Here is a 22,531-nt window from a genome sequence, read left to right as displayed (position 1 = left end):
AGCGTTTGGAAAAAAGAAAATGTTTTCTTGAAAAGATTTGCTTTTACAAAAGGATGTAGAAGTGTAGTTGAAAAGATAGTCCTGTACCGGATGAGAGAAAGGCTTATAAAGCACTACACTTCTCTAATACTTGTTGATTGTACATTGGGTTGAACCCATGGTTGGACCTGCGGGACGGTGGAACACACCGTTCGCACACGCGCGCACGGCGTGGGCTATAGGGCGCATAGTGGCGCTTTTTTAGGCGCACTTTGCACTTCGCAGTGGTCTACAAAATGTGCAGAATTCAGTTATTTCATAACACAAAAACGAATTGGCAATTCTGATAGACTTTATACTCTCTTCTACATTCCTACAAAATCCCCAAGTATTTCTATATACTGTTTTTCTTTTGTTTACTGTTCTAGATACTATTTTTCTGCAGAAAAAGTACCTAGAAATTTCGGAAGGGCATTTCGGGTTTGATTCCGCTAGTGCTACGCGTCATCAAACATTAGTAGGGCTTCCCTACTAGGCTTCATTGTATCTTGGAGGCAATTCGCGGATCCCCTTTGCACACTACTAGTGGGGGCGAATCTTGTCTTAAGGAAAGTGATATCACGTCTTGAAGCAACAAGTTTTTGTTTTCTATCAAGAACAGTACCCTCAATTTTTTCAAACAAAAGTCACCTTTGCGATCGGTGGGAAAAGGTAAATTTTGGGTTCCTAGGGGGATTGGCTCCTTCCCAAAGATCTTAATCATCCGATTAGTATGTTCTCACTTCTCAATGGCATTTTAGGAGGCTTATGGGATCTGATGATGCAAAGGATGTATATGCGAGGCCCAATAAACGGTCTTTTCTGCATAAAGGGTGTTTCTTTTATCATTATTCTTGGGAATGATTAAATTCGCGCCTTATTTTGTTTACATGGGAAGCAATCAGGCCCATTGAATCCCTCCCACGATCCCACTCGAGCTAAATAAATTCCTCTGCAGCCATAGATACAATCGATGTGGCTGTCCCAAGAGAAAAAAAGTGTGGATATGATCTATCACTTCCCTTTTTCTTTATCATTAATATGTACTCCTCTTATCTTCCATATAAGGCCGAGCATAATGTACCTTCGTTTGGCACGGGATTAGGGCCCATTATATTCCTATGTTTTAGGGTTGGCAGATTAGAAGGGGCCCACTATATTCCATGGTTGTGGATTTACCGATTAACAGTCATCATACAAGGGGCATGCACATGCAAGTGCATCAAAAAATGATTGAGGCATACCTTACTGATGATACAAATCATTCATTTGAATTGGTTCCAGACTTAAGCGGGCGTGTCCCAAAAATCATCTCCATAGGGTGATCTTAACCCTCCGGTTTGTTTAGGTTTTAATACCCTACCTCTCTTTTAAGAAGGATGCTAGATTCACAAGCGCAAAATAAGGTAACTAAGGGCGCCCCCCATTGGTCAGATTCCATTTAAGACAGTTGTGATGTAATTTTCTGTGCCATCTTAAATGGAATCTGATCAATGAGAGTGCCCTTTGCTCCCGTTTTTGCAAGGGCGCCTGTGAGTCTACCATTCCTCCTCTTTTAAACATCAGAGCATTAGAATTATTCTATATGTAGTTTATTTTTAGCTCACAGCCTATTCAGGTTGGGCCCCAACTGATGAACGATTTGGATCTCCACCGTACTGGATGGCCAAAACTCCCTCAATTTCGTGTGTGAAGAGAAAGGATCTGATTTTTGAAAAATCTTAGGGGCGAATTTATTTATTTATTTTTTAATTCCATGCATGCACACGTTAGCGTCTCGTATGTCGTTAAGGTGGTGATGGAGTTAGTTGGTTACTCTGCGGGAAGAAAAAACAAGTGTGGCAGCATGTCTAAGGCTATAGCGAGCAGGGAGAGGGAGAGAGATCGAGAGCTTCTCATTCCCGTGGGAGAAATCCTAGACTACGGAGACTCCAAATCCTCCTCACCCACAACCCATTCTCCTCCTCTCTCTTCTTCCAACCACACCCCATTCTCCTCCTCTCTCTTCTTCCCACCACACCGGCAGAGAGGTAGGTATCTCTCCTTGTTTTTCCTTTTCTTCATTTTCGTCAATCTCATGCAGATATGTGGGTACAAACTTCTGGTTTTGGCTACGGGTCTTCACATGTTTGATTGTGTTTGGGTTGAGTGTTACCAAATTTTATTCGCAGCTTATTGATTTTTTTCCTATTGGATTTCTCATTTATTGTTATTTTTGCCTAGTTTCTCTTTTCTTTTGAATTTTCGTTCCTTATTCACTACATCTATACCGACATATTGGAAGTCTTTCCTTTGCATTGATCTATATCTGTTAGTGTTAGGATAATGAGATCGATGGGATTATGACGATTTGAGGTAACTTTTCTTTTGAGGATTTGGTATTTATGAAATTTATTATCAGAGGGAAGGATGTGAAATAGGATGACTGTGTGATACTGTGGTTTGAGGATTTAAGGGCCTATAAAGAAGAGATCCTCCTTAAAATAGCTCAAAGGTGTAACCCAAAAGTAAGGGAGCTCAACATTGATGCTCCCACTCTGTTGGTCTTTTGATATACCTGGAATGTGTACGTGATATTCAGGGTTAATGTCTAAAAATTGGGGTGGGGATGGATACCCTATGTCATCCAATTTATATATTCAGGGTAAATGTCTTGAGAATCCTAAGGACCATTGAAGAACAGATCCGTCACGAAAATCTTACACGGTTTTGTCTTGAGAATGGCATATATATGGAGAGAGAATGACATTTGATCTCAATATGACGAACTGATGATGAGATGAAGACGAATAAGGAGTTTTACCATTAGTGACTAATGATTTTTGAGTTCTCAACTAATGACAATGCATAACATAGGATAATTTTGTTTCTCCTATCTAGGGACACTCAATCCACGTGACTGGGCATATTTCTTATGTAGTTGTGGTTGAAGTAGACTAGGGTGAGAGGGGTAGAACTTAACTTTTGAGCTCCTTCCAAGTGGCTTGGACCAAAGGCTAAATCTTGTTGGCAACTCTGAAGTTGAACTCGGATAATGTTCATTTCTGTTCTTTTCAACACACCAAGTTGAGTTTGTTGAAAAGGACATAAACAGAATATCAACAGCCCCACCAAAAACTAGAGGATACATCTGCCATATAGTTTCTATACATTACATCATTAAAACTAAGTGTGTAATTGGCTATCTTCCATCATGAATTTGTGAATCTTAATTACTATAGAAACCTTATGATTTATAAATGTATTATATTCATAGTATTAGATTTGTTGCCTTCGTTTTTTAAATTCCTAGAAAGCTTAAGCCAAATGCTATTATGCAGGCATTTGCTAAAGTCATTCGGAGCTGGGCATAAAAAAAAGTTTATGTCTGGATGGTGAGTATTTTTCTGGGCCAAGATGGAAACTACTTTTATTTAGTTGTTGTAAATTGTAGTTGAAATGGCATGACCATGATATGGGTTCATAACTTTCACCTATCCTTGCCATAACTAATAAGATGTGTTTTACGTGTGTTGTTTCCATGTGAGTTCTACCCATTTTATCTTATTTAAAATCTATGTGGAAGCATCTCTCAGGTACAAGCTTCCATTATTTCTGAGCTTTAGTGTTCAGACTGTCACCTTTGAGGAGTCTGCAGTGATGACTGAAGATTATACATCTTGTAATTTTTTCTTGTAAGTTGGTTTTAGTACTCTGTAGAGGGAACTTCGGTTTTTGTAATTGTGCATGATGTTCAAACTAATGGTAAGGGTACTGCGGTCGCGAAAGGCATTCACCTAGGTCTTAGGTAGATGAGAGCCATCCCAAGGTAGCTGTGATGCCTAGACAGTCACCTAAGCAACCACTGATGGAGAAATACATCAGTCATTACGACTTATTTCAACAGAAAGGACAAAGAAAACAGGGCCTAGCCATGCCAAACTAGTCACATCATGCTTACATCAGCGCATGCCATTGTTGATATCCCGAGAAGGTCTACATGTGGTCAAAGACAACCCCCTATTTACCCTTGCCTTGTTTGAGTGATGAAAGTTTGGGCATTTTTTCTAGAATTTTTCAAGTTTGGGAGGATGAGTTTTAGATGCTTCATATTTGGGATGAAAAATTCCCTTTGGTGCCTCAAATGTGCTTAATAAAAGTGTTTTGGCAACATATTTTGAGGGAATTTTATGGGTTTTAGACTAAGTGTTATTTTGTATACAAGTAAGGGCTATATGAAGTTTTATGGGACTTTTATTGGAGCTTCTAATTGTCATCAAGGGATTGTAGTTTTCAGCACCCAGTTTATCAACCTCTGCTGATTTTTTCCTCTCCAGTTCATGGATACGACTAGTTATCTTATTCTTCAGGTGGTTCTAAATTAAATATGCCTAGGGATTTTGCTTCAATATAAGATTCAGATCAGATCTGTATTTCTATTCTTGGGTTTGAGTTCTTTGGCCACGTTGTTCGAAAACTTCACAAGATTGAGATCTACGTTCGGATTGAATTCTTTCACCAGTTACACTGTTTGAACCTCCCATTTTGGAAATAGTTCTCTTTGGCTTTTTGAAGTGTTCTGAGCCTTAAGACTTGAGTTTGTAGGGTTGTCATCCTTTGCAGCTTGTTCCTTCTTGACAATAGTTTGTGTTCTAAAATTTTAAAGATGTGCAAGTTATTGTGTAGACTCTGATTTTAAAGGGGACTCTTCAGATCTACTACACCTGGATGGATGGATTAGGTGATGAGGCTGTTGAGTCAAATCTGCAGGAAGGCCTAATTTATCGAATTTTTATGGACTCTTAGGCACAGATCTTGACCTGAAATATATTAAAGCCAGAAATTTCTAGCAAATTAACTTAATTAATCCTAGGTCAATCCTGAGTTTGTGGTTGTAATTAAATTACAACCCCTTGCCCCATATTGGTATCAATGCCGGTTTTCTATTGAAAATTGTAGACTTGATGGGTCCCAATAAGGTTACTCTTGAAGAACGAATTGACCGAATCAAAGAAACATTGAAACTAGTGCTACAACGACTGGATCATCTAGCAATAGTTGTGGATTCAACTATGGGAGGAAACTCGAGAAACAAAAATGTCCTAAAAGAAGATGGTGTCACTGATATTAATAATCACCACGCACCTCAGCATTTTCGTGGGGCTCTGGCTAATCACAGACAACTTGAGGAAAATCAACTCGCTTAGGCATTGACATATCTGTGTAAAGTTGATTTAAGCCCATTTCCTTTGTTGCTTTCCTAACAAAAGTTTTAAAGAATGTTGGGATCTGTAGTCTCCTTCATGGAGAGATTGGATCAAACAAACTTTGATGGGATGAAGCAAGGTTGGAACAGCCACGGTCGTTGGCATTATCGAAGGCTCTAAAAATAACCCCTCGTGATTTAATGAGCTACACTTTGGGGAAGTTACACACGTATGTTGCTGGCCTAGAAAGTATTTCTACTCCTTTTCAAGCATTGTAATGTGATGTATCAAATATTAATTAGCATTTGGTTCTAGAAGAGAAGAACAGATTTTCTTGATGGTTTTTCCATGAATTTTAAATGACGATATTCTTCAAATGTTGGACACAAATTTCTCATCATTGGGTCAGCGAATCTCTTGGCATGGCATATTAGCTGGGCCAACGTGGAATCATCTTAAACTCTAATTTCATTTTGCATATACAAGGGGAAAGCTTGTTCCCACTACCCAATACTATGTTTCTCTCTCCACTACTACTTTTTTTATCTATCTATTGCAATGTTGGTTCTTGGTATATCTCTTGTTTTACTTGCAAAAAAGAAGGAAGGATGAACAAGTTTCTAGGAGGCAAACCAAAAGTTGATAACTCAGGCTTCATTAAAAGTTGTCCTCGAAATACCTAATGTGTTGACATTTGCTTATGCTTTCTTAATTTTTTTATTCTATATTGAGGAAGTTTAGCATGTAAAAATGATCTAATTTTTTATCATAAGTTTATTGTTGTTTTGCAGTGTTATTCTTCTTCCTATAGCCATTACATTTTACATCACTTGGTGGTTCATTCATTTTGTGGATGGATTCTTTTCTCCTATTTATACTCATCTTGGGATCAATATTTTTGGTAAGTATGTTTCCTTGCACTTTTCTTACGCTTTTAAGGCACAGTATAGATTTTGTTGGACCTTTTAATATTGTCATGGTCTCATAGTCTTTAAGGTGTGATTATTAATTTTGGAATATAATCACACACACACACACACACACACACACACACACACACACATATATTATTTCATTTGGAAGATTATATTTGTTTATGTGGTCCATCATTTGCATTGTTTTTTATCTTGTGTATGTAGGGAACTTTTCTAGCTAGCTTCAATTGAGAATATTTTTGTTAGGCACTTGTGATTTGCAGAAGCTGGATGACTACTCATCTTTGCATATGAAGGAATTCAAAATGGTTGTTGTGAGAAAAATTATCAGTATATGCGGACATCAAAAGTAGCTGTCAAGCACAGAAGTTCATGGCGTAATAGCAAATCAGAAACAAAACATACGTACGGTATCATCACAACTGTCACAATCTTTAAGTAGTTGAAGAGTGAAAAGTGTGGCATGGAAGCCTAAATATATTGACATGCCTGAATGAGGATTGGTAGCATCACTTCCCATCTCACTCTCCAGGCAACATAAATGTGACATGTGGATGTTGTAACTGGATCATTCATTTTTTTATCATAATGGGACAGTATAGGAATGATTGGTTCCATGCCAGATGGGCAATACCAACCCATTGATAAAGAAGAGAATGTCTTTGGTGTTTTGCATGAGACTCATAACGAAATCATACGCTTTCAAATCAACATGAAAAAACACAAATGGCACTTGATTGATTAAGAAGCCGGAATGGTGTGCCTAAAACATTAAAGCAGAACAAATGAAACTCTTCACAATCTAAAACCTGAATTTGAGCCTTGCAAACACCAATCCAAGCTGAGGCAAGCCGCAATCTGTGAGCAAAGTATGTATTTCGTAAGCTGAAGATGACTTCGGATAAAGTATGTGGAGAGGTAATACAATGGTCTAGGGTTTAGGGTTTTAGTATTGATGGGTAATACAAGGGTTTAGGGTTTTGGGGTTTAGGGTCCAGGGGAGGATAGCTGTAAACAAATACTTGAGAATCACAAATGACCTCCCAAAATAATGAACTGGTTACCACTTACATGCTATAGGTACAAATGCAATTGAGCCCACTTCAATCTTCCGTCGATCAAGCAGGTAACGGTTCCTCCATGACTGTAAATTGTGGTTTTCAGCACAAAATCAGTAAATCAGTGTGTAACCATATTTCAAAGTGCAAAATTGGTAGTGTGTGTGTGTGTGTGTGTGAATGGCAACCAGGATTGAGCTCACCTTTTTCTCTCCTAGATGATTTGGAAACATCTCCAACACCATCTGCAACTGGGGTTTTGGTTGGCACATCAGGAAAAATCAATTCCTCATTCATTTCATCACCTTCAACTATCTCGATATTCTCACCATCAGGTTTCTCTGGAGATGGCACTGGAGGGACTGGAACTTTTGGCAGAGCTTGAAGGGTGATCTAAAAAAGGAAAGAAAGGTGTTAGGAAAAGTTTATATATTCGATACAGGAAAAACATGCACATTGCAAATTCAGACACACTAAGGTACAGACAAAGCATAGTCTTTTTTTTTATTGCTGCAAATTCAGACACACTAAGGTACAGACATAGCAGTCTTTTTTTTTTATTGCTGAACAAAGCACACAGTGGATTGGAATGAGAAAACTGGTTTAAGACCGGTACTATGCAGGATGAAACAACAAAACTTCTATAGAAACAGGCTGGATTCATCAGGAGGAAAATCTAAATGACTAAGTTCAATCATAATTGAAACAGGATGAGATATTTTGATGACAGTCTCAAAAGAACAAAACTTATCTTCAAAGGAAGCTTCAGTCTACAGTTCCAAACAGCATAAGAACACTCAGAATCACAAAACAGAACTGAATAGTCAGTTTGAATTCCAATTCTGTAACAAAAAGGCTTCACTGACATTGAATGACATCCAAAAGAAAACTTGCAAAAATGTCATCCGAGTCAGAGAAGCCAATTTTCACACATCATAACATAAGGCTGCATATAAGAATTATGAAGAATTTTCACACATTATAACATAGGCTGCATATAAGAATTATGAAGATGAAAGAGAGAGATGAAGATTGAAGATTATTCCGTCAAACTAATTTTGAATATGTTCTCACGAAAGATGGCATCAAGACCTCTAATTTGGTAGAAGACCCTAACCTTACAGAAGTCTGATATGCTTTCATTCATTCAACACGACACAATGTCAGTGATATGGATTAAAAATGCCGAATCCATTAAACTACTAAACATATTCATTTATGTGCTTATGGAGATGGTAAATATGGTCCGGCTATTCTACTATTTATATACATACCTCCGTTTCCAAGTTCTCAAACTCTGCTAAAACGTCCTCTTCGTCTTCTGCTGACAGCTTCTCTCCCAATATTGCATTAATTTCCTTCAGAATAAGATAAAAAAAAAGATGTGAGCTGAAGTTCAGAAACAAGAAAATGTTAGGAGCATAGATGGTAAAGGCAGAAAGATGAAGAGGTTTAACAGTGAAACTGATATTAAATTATAGTTACAAACAAAAAATGGCAAAGGCAAAAAGATGAAGAGGTTTAACAGTGAAACTGATAATAAATTCTAGTTAGAAACAATAATTCAGAAATGAGAAAAGGCATAAGCACAAGCAAAAGATAGTTTAACAAAAACATTGGCAACCGGGTACTTTCTAACAAGAATGAATAGCACATCATAAAGATTAAACCAGAGGGATCAGAAGGATGACAATACCAGAATGTTTTTACACGTAATGGGTCAACCATAATTCCAAATTAAAAACAACCATTTTCTCAGTCCACGAGATCCTAACACATACATACAGAAACAACGTGCAACTAAAAGTGAAGCAACAAATGTATGTGCATGTTAAAAATAGTCCAGTGATCTCCAGATACACAGATTCTTTCTGTTGCTAGCTTTTTTTTAATGACTATAACAAAATTCCGCTCCTAGAATTGAAACAGCGCCTATCAATTGAAAAAACAAGTCCACCAAAAAAACGCCACATGGCCAGAAGTACTTTTTCTTTTAATTGGTGACACCAAAAGTATTTCTAATCATAATCTTCTTGTTCTAACCAAAATCTTCTTGACTGAGACACGACGTTCAAACTAATGATTCATGTGTGGAATTCCTGAAATCTTACACTGCAGTGCTGCATAGGATCTCATAGGCCAATGGGATAAAAAGCAGTATATTTTCTCAAACCTGGCTTGTCTTTTCTTTTTTAATTGGCTTGTGAGAGCGTTTTGGGGACTGTAATAGACAGTTGTTTAAAAAAGAAAATACAGCACGAATTTGTGCAATTATTAAAACATGGTAGTGCCACCATCAGTAGCTTAACTACATATACAATATACAGTTATATATAACCAGTATATAGGCATCGTCCAAACAAAAGACACATAATCAGTACATATACCAATTATATATATATGTATATATTTATATATACATTGTCATGGCAGTTACCTGAAAATCTAATATCATCTATTCATCCAGGGCAATAATTTTATGAGAGTAGGAATAGAACTCAAAGAAGAGAGTGGTGTACAATCATTTCCAGAAGCATAAATAATGATATATTAACCCTGAATTAGTTTGTATCTCTTGAATACTTGACTCAGAAAAATAAGAAATTTTAGCCTGTATTGAGGGTCAGCCCATGATCTTTCGGCATGTTCACCGACCACCGACCGGCTGCTTGCAAGGCCGACTGACTCACCGGACTGAGGTGGAGAGACTTAGTTTGGAGTTGTTTTTACTTCCTCCCTCCTTGAGGCTTTGTTTTGCCTTGATTTTTCTCTTTGTATTTTCCTTTTATCGTGATGTGTTTTGACCATCTCGGTCCCTGGGCTTTGCCCCCTTTTTCTAATAAATCATCGCATGCTTCTCTTACTTTCTTGAAGAGAAAGAACACAACTACAAAAGTTTATGCTCGGAACAACTTAATTTGCTTCATTTAAAAAAAATAACACAACTTAGATTGCTTATTTAACTCGCAATAACATCAAGGAGAAAAAAACAATTGAAATGAAAATTACATCTTGATAAGCTTTAGCCTCAGCTGTATCGTCCATCAGCTTTTGCACATCCTCCAAATTAATCTCACTCTGTATAGCTTTAATAGCAATATTCCCTGTCTTCAGGCTCTCAAAAACAGCCTTCTGCCTGCCTGCCAATTCAATATCTGCCAACTAAAACACGTTCCAGATTAGAGCACCATGATATCTTATTTTCAATGTAAAACTTAAAGATAAAAGACCTATTAAAAGAAGAGTATCTCTAATAAATGTAGCCACAATTTACTCTTGAAAATAGAGAAAAGAGAAACGAAATTGAAAGATGGCTTTCTCCGTTGCTATGGAATTACATACTTGTTGCTCAACATTAATGAGCCAAGTATCAACTTGCTTCAATAATTCTTCCTGGGTTTTCTTCTTCTTCAATGCAAGTAAGGCCCTGTCTTTCTTCTTCTCTCGAATCAAGTCCCTTGCAGCTTGCTTCTCAGCTTCAATCACTGCATCTAGCTGGAACAGTTCATTGGAAAACAAAAACAAGGGAATCATATATGACGTAACATAACAGAAAGCTGCCCTCAGCCATAGAAGATATTCCAAATAAAATAAAAAAAATAGAAACGGTTAAGTAAATAGGCTATGGATCTAATACCAATAATTCACGGACGATTTCCAGATCCATAACTTCTATCCTATGATTCTTACATTGCAAGATACTCCTAAATCTTTATGTGGATTTTATAAATTCCAATTCAAGCAAGCACTTTTTTATTATAAATACAACCAAGTACTTTGCACATGCTTATGGCAAAAAGAAGAAAAATAATGTCAAAGAAGTCCTCCGTGTATTCAATCAGCATATTCAGGTCTGAAGTATGGTAGCCAAAGTCCAGTTACTTGTCGAGCCAATTTGGGTTAAAGGCCAGTCAATTATACGTGGCTGAGAAAATGTCTACAAAAATGTCTCATGCAACCATTATTCAGGACAAAAGTACGTTACCCAGAGTTACTTGTCCAGCCAACTAAGATTAAAGACCAATTAATTGTATATGGCTGAAAATATGAATAGAGATGGAGAAAAAAAGAAATCAATTGCCATAGAAACAACATTAGAGATGAGATTTTAGTAGGAAATAACTCTGAGTGCTTTCCTTCTGCCTTTTGGCCTTTTAATGCTATTGCCATCATTAAACAAAAAACACTGAGTGCTTAGACAAAAAAGACAAGATGGATTCCATAGTGAATCTCCCGACGCTTTCCCATTAGTTCAATGTGTATTGCCTTTGATTTGGCCTTCCCTTCCTGGTTAGTCACAATTCTGGAACAAATTTTACACCTGAATAGTTACATCTCAGATTTTGTGGTATAAGACCCTTACTTACTTTATTCAAATAGCCATGCCTATCATAATTACCAATACAACATACAAAACAAGACCATAGAAATCAAGGTGCTAATACTGCCGGCCAAGAAAATATTATTACAAACATGAACATATTACAGCACACAAATCTGAATGCATGCTTGTGTTTGGCTGGCTCACTTCTCCATCCCCGTGAATATTCCCTGAAGGGACCACTCGTGAACTCAAAGAGCACAAACCAAGAGGATCCGATCCTTCTCCATGTTTCAGTTTACTATCAAAATGCATACGCTTAGAGGTCAAATGACTATAAGCATGACTAAGGAGTCGTTGCTAGTGATTGATGTGGATTCCTCCATACATAAGTAAATCCAAAAGTATATTTAGGAACATAGGGGTGGAAAGACGGATTTCAAAGAACCCTTGCCCCATGGAAGAGCCAGTTTGTTTGATTTTAAGAAGGGAGGCAGAGACAATCATGCTCATCAAAGAAATCCTTGCTAGCATCTCTAATTACAATTTTTTCTTTTGCAGATCCCAAGGGCACTCAAGACAGGTAGAAAGGAGTCAAATGGATTTTCACTGTAAGGACTATGAGAATAAGTTTCACCTAGTGAGATGGGAGTTGTACCTTTTTACAAATACAAAGGAATATTGAAGATTAGGAAGCTTAGGGAAGTTAGTAGCACCTTACTGGGTAAACCGCATTGGAGATTTAGGGAGGATTAGAGAATCTCATGGAGATGAAAGTCTGGCAGCCTAAGAGTAGATTCAGGAGATTCAGAAGCCAGATCAGCTTATTATTTCAAAACACATATGTTAGCCAAAATGCTGGCAAAGAAATCCTAGTTGACTTCAACTCAACGCGGTGTGTTTGATTACTCAATTAACATGGTCATAACTTGGGAGAATCAAATGAGTTTTGATTGACATCGTAGGGGAAAATGCGGACTCAGACCATAACTCGACCTAAAAGGGAGATGATTCAAACGAGTCGACGATTGACGCAGAGAGTTTTGAAAAAGTGGATCAGCTAACAGCCTAACAAGATTAGAAGATCTAGGTCTAGAGGAAAATCAACAAGACCAGTTTGGAGTTTAAGAATGGAGATCTGGTCCAATTTTTTTTTTTTTTTTTTTTGGAAAATAAAAGAATGATTTTGTAGATCTGATAAAAGGTTGAGGTGCTTAATATGATTAAAAGCTGTGGGTTTGTCTATGCGTGTTATATAGGGTACCGATGAACAATTTGGTTGCAGAGACTATTTCAAACATGACTGGATTGTATTATAAGCTCTACTTAATTTCCCTAAGCTCCTCCTCGTTGTCAAAGCCTTTATACTGTGCCTCTTCAATGATGTGACAATTGACAAATGCTTTTTAAGGATGGGTGGAACTTCACAACTACAATTGTTCTAATAAATGACTTGGTAAAGACATGAACCAGAACTCAAATTCTTGTAAGCATACGTTTAATCAAATACTTAGATTCGAAACCCCGATCCCATTGCCCAACTAAATTATTAGTTGGTTGTTAAGGGATCATGGCAGTAAAACACAAAGGCAACAATAACCGGGGTAGGGTCATGATAACAGATATAATAGTAGTAGGGATACGTAATTATGTAGGGAACATCAAATGCTTGTTGAGGTAGGTGTTAAGTTAGATCTCATTTGAAAAGCATGAATTATATTTTAAATTGAGTTATAGGGTCCCTTATTTGGTTTACGCTAAAAGTTGACAATTAATGTTATTACAGTTTTAGGAGAACTCGGAGCAATTTTTAATTTCAGTTGTAAAGGTCTTTAAATTAGTTGATAGTACATGTTATTCTTTGTTCAGCCACAAGCTTTCACCTGAAAAAGACAACCAACCCTCCTGTTTTCTCGATCTTATTGTTCTTTTCTTTAAGTAATCTATTGTTTTTGTTGACCCTCAATATTCTATGTTCCTCTTTTGAGACCCTGTTCAGAAGTGACTTCAGAATGAAGCTCTCATCGAGGTATATGGATTGGTGTTGTGAGGTATGAATTCTACGGTAAAAATACAAAAGAAAGACCAAATATGCTACTATATACCTTTTTGCGTGGTTGTCTTGCATCCAATGCTACTATATACCTTTTTGTGTGGGTGTCTTGGTTAAAATGTCACCAGAATGTGTCAGTATAAAAAATAAGGTATTGCCCAATTTATTCTAGTTAAACTGATGGAAATATTTATTCCTATTCCAATCTTCTTATCCCACACACATACTCTTTAAATGTCTTCCCCATGGGCATAGTGTGGAAGTGAATCATATAGATACGTGTAATTCTTCTTATTTCCATTGATTTTGTCATTGCAAAGCGATAGTGTTGTCTTCTAACAAATATTAGAAACAAGTAGATTTTCTAGATATGCATTTCAAGTGGTGGTGTAGTGACTTTCTAGTCGGTGGATGTTATCCCTAATGAGATCAATATGAATTGCATATTATTAATGATCAACATAAATTGCCCAACATGATTTTTCTGATTCATTCCCTTTATACAAGCTATTATATGTTTCTTCACACGTCTGTGCCCCTGTGGGAAACAAGAAACAAGCCATTGTTTCTCAAGACAATTATTGCACTATGTCGTCTGCACAAAATAAGGTTCTAAGAATTTATGCTCTATGGATTAAGCTTGGCATATGCATCCACCTTCATGCTGCTATAATGTGAGATAACAATACCAATATCCATAATGTATTTCAGAAGCATGCAAAAAGAAGTTGATGTTAATCATCGTTTCATTGAAGAGAGATTTTAATTACACTCTTATCTCGTCCTTTACATAGCGTGCTAACCTTTTTACCAAGCAGAATCACTCATTTCACTACAGCCAGGAATTTCTGGGTGTGTTATCAAGTTAACAAATGGCAAATTTAGCTTGGTGGTGTCATTGAATGAATGAAATTGAGCCTCACCTAAGTTTAATTAACTATTGAGCTAGCATAACATGCAACCTAATTCAAGCTTCATCGAGGCGGTGTCATTTAGACTGGAATCACTACACCATTTGCTGAGTGGGAACACATCCACTTCTACACTCACTCATTCATCATCGATTAAGAATAAAAGAAAAAAAGGCCAAATTATTATGAATCAACACAAGTGATCATGTAAATGACAGTGGTGTCTGTATGTTTTCTTTCCTATGTGGGATTTGGGATACAGGCAATCATTACTGAGTTGTTTATTCTGCCTGTAATTTCTGTATTGGGACACCTCGTTTCTCCTCTTGTCTCTCAGATTTCCATCTATTAATGAAAGCTGTTATCTTAAAAAAACATAAAAAACAATGATGTGGCTCATCTGACACGCAATGAGCAAAAGCACTGTTATCATTAGAATACCCATCGGAATTCAACAGTAAAACAGAACCAGCAAAAGTGAGATCATTTCCACTAAATTTCGACTAGAACCATTTGAAATTTTCATCTCAGAGATTTAACCCTGTAATTTAACATGTAATTTCTAATGCAAACCCTCCCAATTTATCAACCCCAACCACATAGGCCCTGTTTGGATTGCAAGAATTTTAAAGGAAAATTTTCAAAAATTTCTTACCTGAACTGATCCTATCTCCTATTCAATTTTTACTTAGATGGACCTTCAATTTATGATAATATCTGTCTAAAATAATCATAATCATATCATTTGCCTCTAAATCATGAAAAGAATAAACAATAATAGAAGAAAAAAAATTATGTTAGCAATGCTTTTGTTGTAATCCAAATAGTGTAAAATCATGTGATAAAAAACAAGGGAGGATCCATGCATGATTATTCAATTGGGATCTTATCATTGTGCTAGCAACAAAAACAAAACAAAAACTGAATCAACAACATCCAAAAACAGATTCTAATCATATTACCATCTCTACCAACATGATAATTCTAAAGAGAAAAGGTAATAATATAAGGAATGAAATTCAACACCGCAAAAAGATAGTCGAAATTAAAACCTTTTGCTGATATTGAGCGAGCTTTCGGCGTTGGGTTTTGAGAGAGAGGATAGCCTTGTCGATGTCTGTGATTTTGGGTTTCTTCACGAACAGATTTCCCATTCTCAAGTATTTGTTGCAGCAACCTCCTTTGATTTTCTTCTTTTTAACTTAATTGGAAGAAGAGAAGTTGAATCTAGGGCACGGGAGGAAACCCTAGAAAAAGGAATTCCAGCGCATGTTCTTCGAAAGCGTCAACGAGAAAGGGTTCTGTGAATGTTAAAAGAGTCCGGGCCGAGGAAGAATACATGTTTGTTTGTGGTGTTCTTCTTAGTTTCGCGGACCCGGTCATCAGTGTGCGGACCACGCCGGGCCTACCAAGTTATAATGAAAATATTCCGATCGGTACCGGTTTCGGACTTCCGAAAAACCGAAATTTCGGTCGAAATTTGGTACTCACGTTCAAAATTCTGGACAGAAATTCCGAGAAATTAATTAAATAACTTTCCAACTTGTACGAATCTACGTTTATTTATAATGGAAATATATGGCAGTGAATGGCGGCTGACACGCCCACATTAAGTCGGCCACTAGGAGTGTAAATGAGCCGAGCCGAGCCGAGCTCGGCTCGTTAAGCACAAAACCCTCCCAGGCTCGCGAGCCTTACGGAGCTCGTTAACGGGGGCGAATTCAATTTTTAGCAAAAGCTCCATCTTTTCCCTTGATATTTGATTATATATATACTTGAAAATGAAGAGAAAACCACCTCCAACATAGAAGGACAGTGATATTTTGCCCCATAGAAAACCCATAAAAACCCTAAAAAAATTCTGAAAATGAAAAAAAAAATTGTGAACCAAAATAACTAACCTTGCTTCGAATCTGAGGCGAGGAGGAGAAGAGGGCGACAAAGAGCACCGGCGGGAGCAAAGATTTGGAGAACGCCGACGGGGGCAGAAATTTTCTCCGTCAAAGAGAGAGAGAGAGAGAGAGAGAGAGAGAGAGAGAGAGAGATGTTGGAGTAATTCCAAAATCTTAAGTCGTTGGAGAAGGCGTTATTTATCTTTTGTACTTTAACACTCCCCCCTCAGGTGGGGCCCCTCTTTTTAGGGTTGGCCTACACTTGGCACATGTGGCTCCTCTATTTTTTGGTTGGCCATTACACGTAGATTTTTAATATCCAGGAAGTTTGAACCCAGGACCTTTGCTCTGATACCATGTGCAACAACCAATTACTCCAGAAGCTTAAGCCGTTGGAAAGGGCGTTACTTATTTTTTATACTTTAACAATTCCAATACGAAAAAGAGATTAAACATCTCTCTGGGTGACTGAGATGGTAGTTTTCTCAACCCATGCAACCTTGTATGGTTTATAATGTGGTTGTAGAGTTAGTTTAAAAAGATCCAAAGTACTATGCGAAACCACATTGATGCTACTTCCTCCATCAATGTTCCATTGACAGATCTTTTCTCTGCAACAAACATTTATGCCGAAGATATCTGGTACAAATCCATTCCTCCTGCTTCCTTCACCAATCCCGGAAGGGCCGGTATTGGTGGTGCCTTCCGAGATCATAATGGAAATATATGCATGACTTTCTTGGGGCCGTTGGGTGGCTGCGACGCAAATGAAGCGGAGGTCTCGGCTCTTCTTTTTGGTCTTCAATGATACGCAAAGCATATTCTCAGGCCATTGATTACTGAAGGTGACTCTTCCAATGCTATTGCGTGGGCTAGGAATAAGGCTTTTGGCCCGTGGCGCCTTGCTTTCAAGATTGACGAGATAAGGGACCTGGTTGCTTCTCTTCATCCTATGCTGAAGCATACACGGCGATCGGGCAATGATCTCGCTAATGTTCTTGTCAAGGGTGGGGTGGATCGTAATTCTTTGGTTGTTGACACCCCTCCTGTTTTGTAACTTCTCCTTCTGTTTTTTTCTGCCCTGTCACTTGTTTCGTATGGGCCTCTTACATTTTCTTTGTTGTCCGCGGGGACATCTCGTCCCTTTGTACTATTTTTTATCTAATGCAATCTCGTTACCTTTCAAAAAAAAAAAAAAAATTCTTGTGGAAATATTAAGTCAAGATATCTTCCCCTAACTCATACTCCTCATATGTGGGATCTCTCAACTCACGATCGCAAGCAAGCTCATTATGATGCTTCTCTTTGTCACCCCAAGATTATATGCATAGGTTTCTAGTAGGATAATTATAAGCGTAATGCCCCGTCTTAGAACACCTGAAGCATCAATTCTATTTGGCATTGCTTGGTGCAGAATCAATTACCACTCCATTGCCTTTAACATCTTGGTTAGGTGCACTTAGAATGATTACATTTTATGAGTTCAGATCTTTGTTACTATGCTCCTGAATCTGTGTTATCTCTCTGCAGGCAAAGTCCCCGATTCCTTCGGAACCAGTGTGACTTGGCTACCTAAAATATAAGGCACTTGGGTTGAGAAATAACGGTTTTGGAATCATGTATAAAGAGCTCCAGTTGTTTAGAACCGACTATGGTGTTGTGTCAATAATTTTCTGTTTGTGCAAAATTCTCGCGGAACTATTTTTGGGAAGTGTGTGTTCTTGGGCTTGAACCGAATGTTCTTTTCTTTCATTTGCTTCATCAGTTCCACTTTACTACCACGAGGGATTAAACATTATGCATAAGCTTCATAGGGCGCGTTAAACGAGTTTGTAACTTCTGCTCTCTTGTCTGCATTATGGAAACTCTTGTGCATCAGATGGTCAAATGTTTTGATTTTGTATCTTTTTCGAAGAAATAATATAATATTCTGTTCTATTTTTTCATAACTGCTACAAAGACATCTCAGCACTTTGTATTCTGTGACAATTGTAAGAGGAATTGTCACCAGATTCCTCAATTGGATTTACATTCTGATTGCTCAACCTATTTCCCTCAATCTGAGGGAAGATTAATCTTATAAAAAGGGGAGTGATATTTACACCCCTTTTGATTACTAGGGACACCCAGCATCAGTGTATCAATGACTAAAGGGGGGATTAATGTACTTGACGTCAGAAGAATCCAGAGGGTTTAATTGCCACATACAGTGGCACTGGGTGTGTCCCTGGTGATCAAAAGGGGCGTAAATATCACTAAAGGGGCGTAAATATCACTTCCCTATAAAAAAAAAGCGTCTAATCTAAGCCCGTGTGGTATTGAGTTGTAGCAAGGACCATGGACACTAAGACCCTTTTTGTTTCTGATTGCTCAATAATATAATATTCATTATTGACTTGGTGGAAAAAATAGATGGGATTGATGGGTTATTAGTCATTTTATAGACCTACTGGTGCATCTTCAAGTGGAATTACATCACTTAATCACGCTTGATGAATGTCGGTTATAATCTGATCGTTAGATCGCACGTGATTGTAACTCAATGATTCGGATCGCGTTCATATACAAGTCTGTAATCACACTTGATTTTAACTAAAAACGAGTTTTTAGGTATAAAAGGTAGGGGACATATTTTTGCCCTACCATATTTTGATAATTGTACTACTTACTTTATTTTACACTTTTCTGATTGGATATTGGCAACACCGTGAGAAGGGTAACATCCGTGAAAAAGATAATTAAAAAGGCTAAAAGAAAATGAGTAGTGTCATTGCGACGGTTATTCAGTTGATTGATTGGCATACCAACTAGACGTCGCTACTCCTCTATGAACTACAAAACAGAATGGAATAGTGATATAGAGACTTTCACCTGCTAGCCATTTCATGATTATCACTCTCCAAAAGGATTCATGATTTTACAATGGGATTTGCTAGGGACCATCGCACAAGGCATTTCTCAGAGTGAGCAGCCACACAGAATCAGATTTTGCCTTGTTCATTTATTTCATGATCTGAGGTGGCTGCTCTCTCGTGCAACAGCCGATCCGCGAAATGTATTCTGCGATGGGCGCTAGAAAATCCCTTTTAGAATAACATAAAGGGGATTTTTAAACAATGATTTGGTATATACCTCCCCCTTCTTCCATGCTCCCATCTCAAGATAGTGCCGATTGCTTCGGTTGTCCGGTGGTCATTGGATTGCATAATCTACTTTAGGTTTAATGATCCAAACCATCCATTTGGTTGCCATTATAGACTGTGCATGCCCCATCTCAAAACTCACATTGGATGATCCCAATTGTTATATCGAAGTGAAACAGAGTATAGCAAGCTTATCCAAGGAAATAACAAACCCCGAATCACTGTCCCCACTGGCCACCGCAAACAGTCCCAAAAGGAAATAACATAAAATTGTCGTGCATGTGGCTTATATATATATATATATATATATATATATATATATATATATGAGAGAGAACATTTCCTACACACTTGTGTAGGTAAGTTACCTACACACTAGCTTAAAATACAGTGGGGGCCCACATTGTTTGGGTGATCCAAACAATTCATTTGAATGATCCTCACATAGATAGGGTGTCCACAAAAAATCAGATCCATAAGATCATCCTAATCATTCAAACTATGTAGGCAAAAAATGGACTAATTTGTGAAGGTTTATACACGTCCATTTTACCTCAACAAATCGTAGGGTTGGGATGATCCTATGGATCTGATTTTTTGTGGACACCCTATCTATGTGAGGACCATTCAAATAAATTGTTTGGATCACCCAAACAATGTGGGCCCCCACTGTATTTTAAGCTAGTGTGTAGGAAATGTTCTCTCTCTCTCTCTCTCTCTCTCTCTTTATATATATATATGTAAGCCCAAGGGTCTACTCTCCTATCTTGTTTTGATGATTCTAAACATAATTGATTGTGTTTTTGAATACTAATCAATTTGCTTTGAAGTGTTGTGTTTAAGATAGGATTGATCATTGAAGAAACCAACACACAACATGGTCATGCTTGGAGATATCCCATACAAGAGTCAAAGGAGCTAAGTGAAGCTCACCTCATCTCTCAAGCAAGCATACACAAGATGGAAGATCAATTGAAGACCAAGACTAAAGAGAAGTTGAAGATTGCATAGGTATCATTGTACATCCTTTCTCTTTAGATTTCCAAGTCAAGGCAAAGTGTTTTCAACTTGTTTTTCAAAGAACACTTAAGAACTTAAAATGCATTAGTGAATGGTTATGTGGTGGACCAACATGTTGGGACCCTCATAAACATTCCAAAATAACCATAGGAGTTGAGTTCCAAAAGCTAAAAATCAAATTTGCAATAAAAATCAAAAACTGCGGATTTTTAGGCTTCTCGGAACTCCGAGAATTTTTCTCGGAGCTCCGAGCTCGGAACTCCGAGAGTTCCCTCGGAACTCCGAGAAAAGGTCCAGTAGCATCTGGACACTTTCTCGGAACTCCGAGACAATTTCTCGGAACTCCGAGAAATGGTCCAGTAGAAATTTTATTTCTTCTGGCCGTTGTCTCGGAACTCCGAGAATATTTCTCGGAACTCCGAGAATTCTCGGAACTCCGAGAATATTTCTCGGAACTCCGAGAATTCTCGGAACTCCGAGAATGATTCTCGGAACTCCGAGAACCTCGCGACAGACTAAAAAATAGCCGTTGGGATTCAAATTAATTATTGGTTTTTGATATTTCCACCCCCAAACGGTCATATTCTTTGGTGTGGTTATATATACAACATGTAGAGAAGTTTTTCACTCTCTCTTGATCTTTGAAAAACATCCTTAAGCATCAAAAACATTTGCAATCCATTTTAGCTTGAGTTTTTGTTTTTCATCCCAAACTTGCCTTTCACTTGTGAATCTTTTGAGTTTGGATATAGTAGTGCTTTCACTTGCAAATCACCATCTTTGAAGAGCAATCAAGGGTCTACAAAGAGCATCAAGCTTTCAAGAAGAAGCCAAGCTATTCTCTTTCAAATCTAGTGTAGGTGGCTAGGGCATTTGTAGACACCCCATTTTGATCGGACCCAAGTTCGCTATGCTTGGGCAAAACCCCATCCAATCATCTCCGCCATGTTTCGCATTTTTTCCGTTAAGTGTTGAGAGAGATTATTCATAAGAATCCGAGCAAAAGAGAATTTGGATCCGTTTGGTGGGCCCGCCTTGAGCATTTGTTTAGATTTGGATCAAACAGGGGGGCCCGCACATTGTTTTAGTGAAAAATGAGTTTTGAACTACTTTGATCCAACGCCTAAAGATGACCATCAAGAGAACGGTCAAAATCTCAGAGAAGTCGTTTTAACAACCAATTTTGTTACGATCATCAAGTTGAGTTATTCAGATAAGCCTACAGAAATGATTTAGAGGGGCGCAGCCAATCTACATTATGTTGCATCAAATGAACCAGTTCAGACCATTCTATCGAAATAATTTGGGTCCACATCTATTCCATGTTGAGGCCCACCAAACGATCCGAACCATTCTTGAAAATGATTTTTGAAGTTGTGGATCGTCAAATTGATGGTTGAAATTATTCTAATTAGAATTAATTTTGTGGCACAACTAATTTGCAATATGGATCATCCAAATGGATGGTTTAGATCATCCAATGGGAGAGACTCAGGGGGCCCACATTATGAGTGATCCAAGCCTATCACTTGATAGCCAATTATTTGAATGCTTCAGATCATCCCATAGAAGAGATTTTCGAGGGTGCAACCAACTTACATTTCAGCCCATCAATTGTACAGATCAGATCAGCCCATTGAAATAATTTAGGAGGACACAACCTGCCTAGGTTGGGACCCATCAATTGGATGGTCTGGATCGTCATAGAGGAATGATTTAAGGGGGCGCAATCCATATAGGCAATGGCATATTGCTTGGACGGTCTAGATCATATGGCAAATGATTTAAGAGAAGAAAAGGGTTGCTTGTACAAACACTTCATGGAGGGGTATTTTATTAATTAAAGCTAAATATAAAAAAAATAAAAATTGAAAGAGGGCACACGGTTTTGAACATGGGAATGGGTGTGGTGTTGTTTAAAATAGCAATTTAAAAAAAAAAAGGAAAAAAGAAAGAAAAGGGAAGCATGTTGTGATTGAAAAGGTAGCATTTTT

General features: G+C 37.7%; 1 protein-coding gene across 2 annotated transcripts; it reads right to left on the bottom strand.

The window, feature by feature from the left end:
- Positions 1 to 6,846: 6,846 nt before the first annotated feature.
- Positions 6,847 to 15,862, bottom strand: LOC143875597 (vacuolar protein sorting-associated protein 20 homolog 1-like). 2 transcript variants are annotated; one of them, XM_077377197.1, is made up of 7 exons: positions 15,535 to 15,862; positions 10,540 to 10,692; positions 10,207 to 10,359; positions 8,472 to 8,555; positions 7,401 to 7,590; positions 7,211 to 7,283; positions 6,847 to 6,997 (listed from the first exon to the last, which is right to left on the bottom strand). In XM_077377197.1, exons 1-6 carry the CDS (start codon positions 15,634 to 15,636, stop codon positions 7,258 to 7,260), a joined length of 708 nt encoding a protein of 235 aa, XP_077233312.1. In that variant the 5' UTR covers positions 15,637 to 15,862; the 3' UTR covers positions 6,847 to 6,997; positions 7,211 to 7,257. The 2 variants fall into 2 exon arrangements, with proteins under 2 accessions (XP_077233312.1, XP_077233313.1); XM_077377198.1 differs by lacking the exon at positions 15,535 to 15,862 and adding an exon at positions 10,835 to 10,914.
- Positions 15,863 to 22,531: the final 6,669 nt, after the last annotated feature.

Source organism: Tasmannia lanceolata, unplaced genomic scaffold (assembly GCF_043159265.1).
Source record: "Tasmannia lanceolata isolate RefF3 unplaced genomic scaffold, GAP_Taslan_0.1 ptg000004l, whole genome shotgun sequence".
NCBI lineage: Eukaryota > Viridiplantae > Streptophyta > Magnoliopsida > Canellales > Winteraceae > Tasmannia > Tasmannia lanceolata.
Note: the sequence above shows the minus strand (reverse complement) of the source record. Positions and strands in the feature narration are given on the sequence as shown.

Bases quoted from the DNA above. Each gene is read 5' to 3' on its own strand.
- LOC143875597 (XM_077377197.1), bottom strand. From the start codon at position 15,636: ATGGGAAATCTGTTCGTGAAGAAACCCAAAATCACAGACATCGACAAG. The intron at 7,591-8,471 runs GTATGTATATAA...TTCCTTTTTTAG, and splicing joins TTGAGAACTTGGAAACGGAG to ATCACCCTTCAAGCTCTGCC. The intron at 7,284-7,400 runs GTGAGCTCAATC...CACAATTTACAG, and splicing joins ATCATCTAGGAGAGAAAAAG to TCATGGAGGAACCGTTACCT.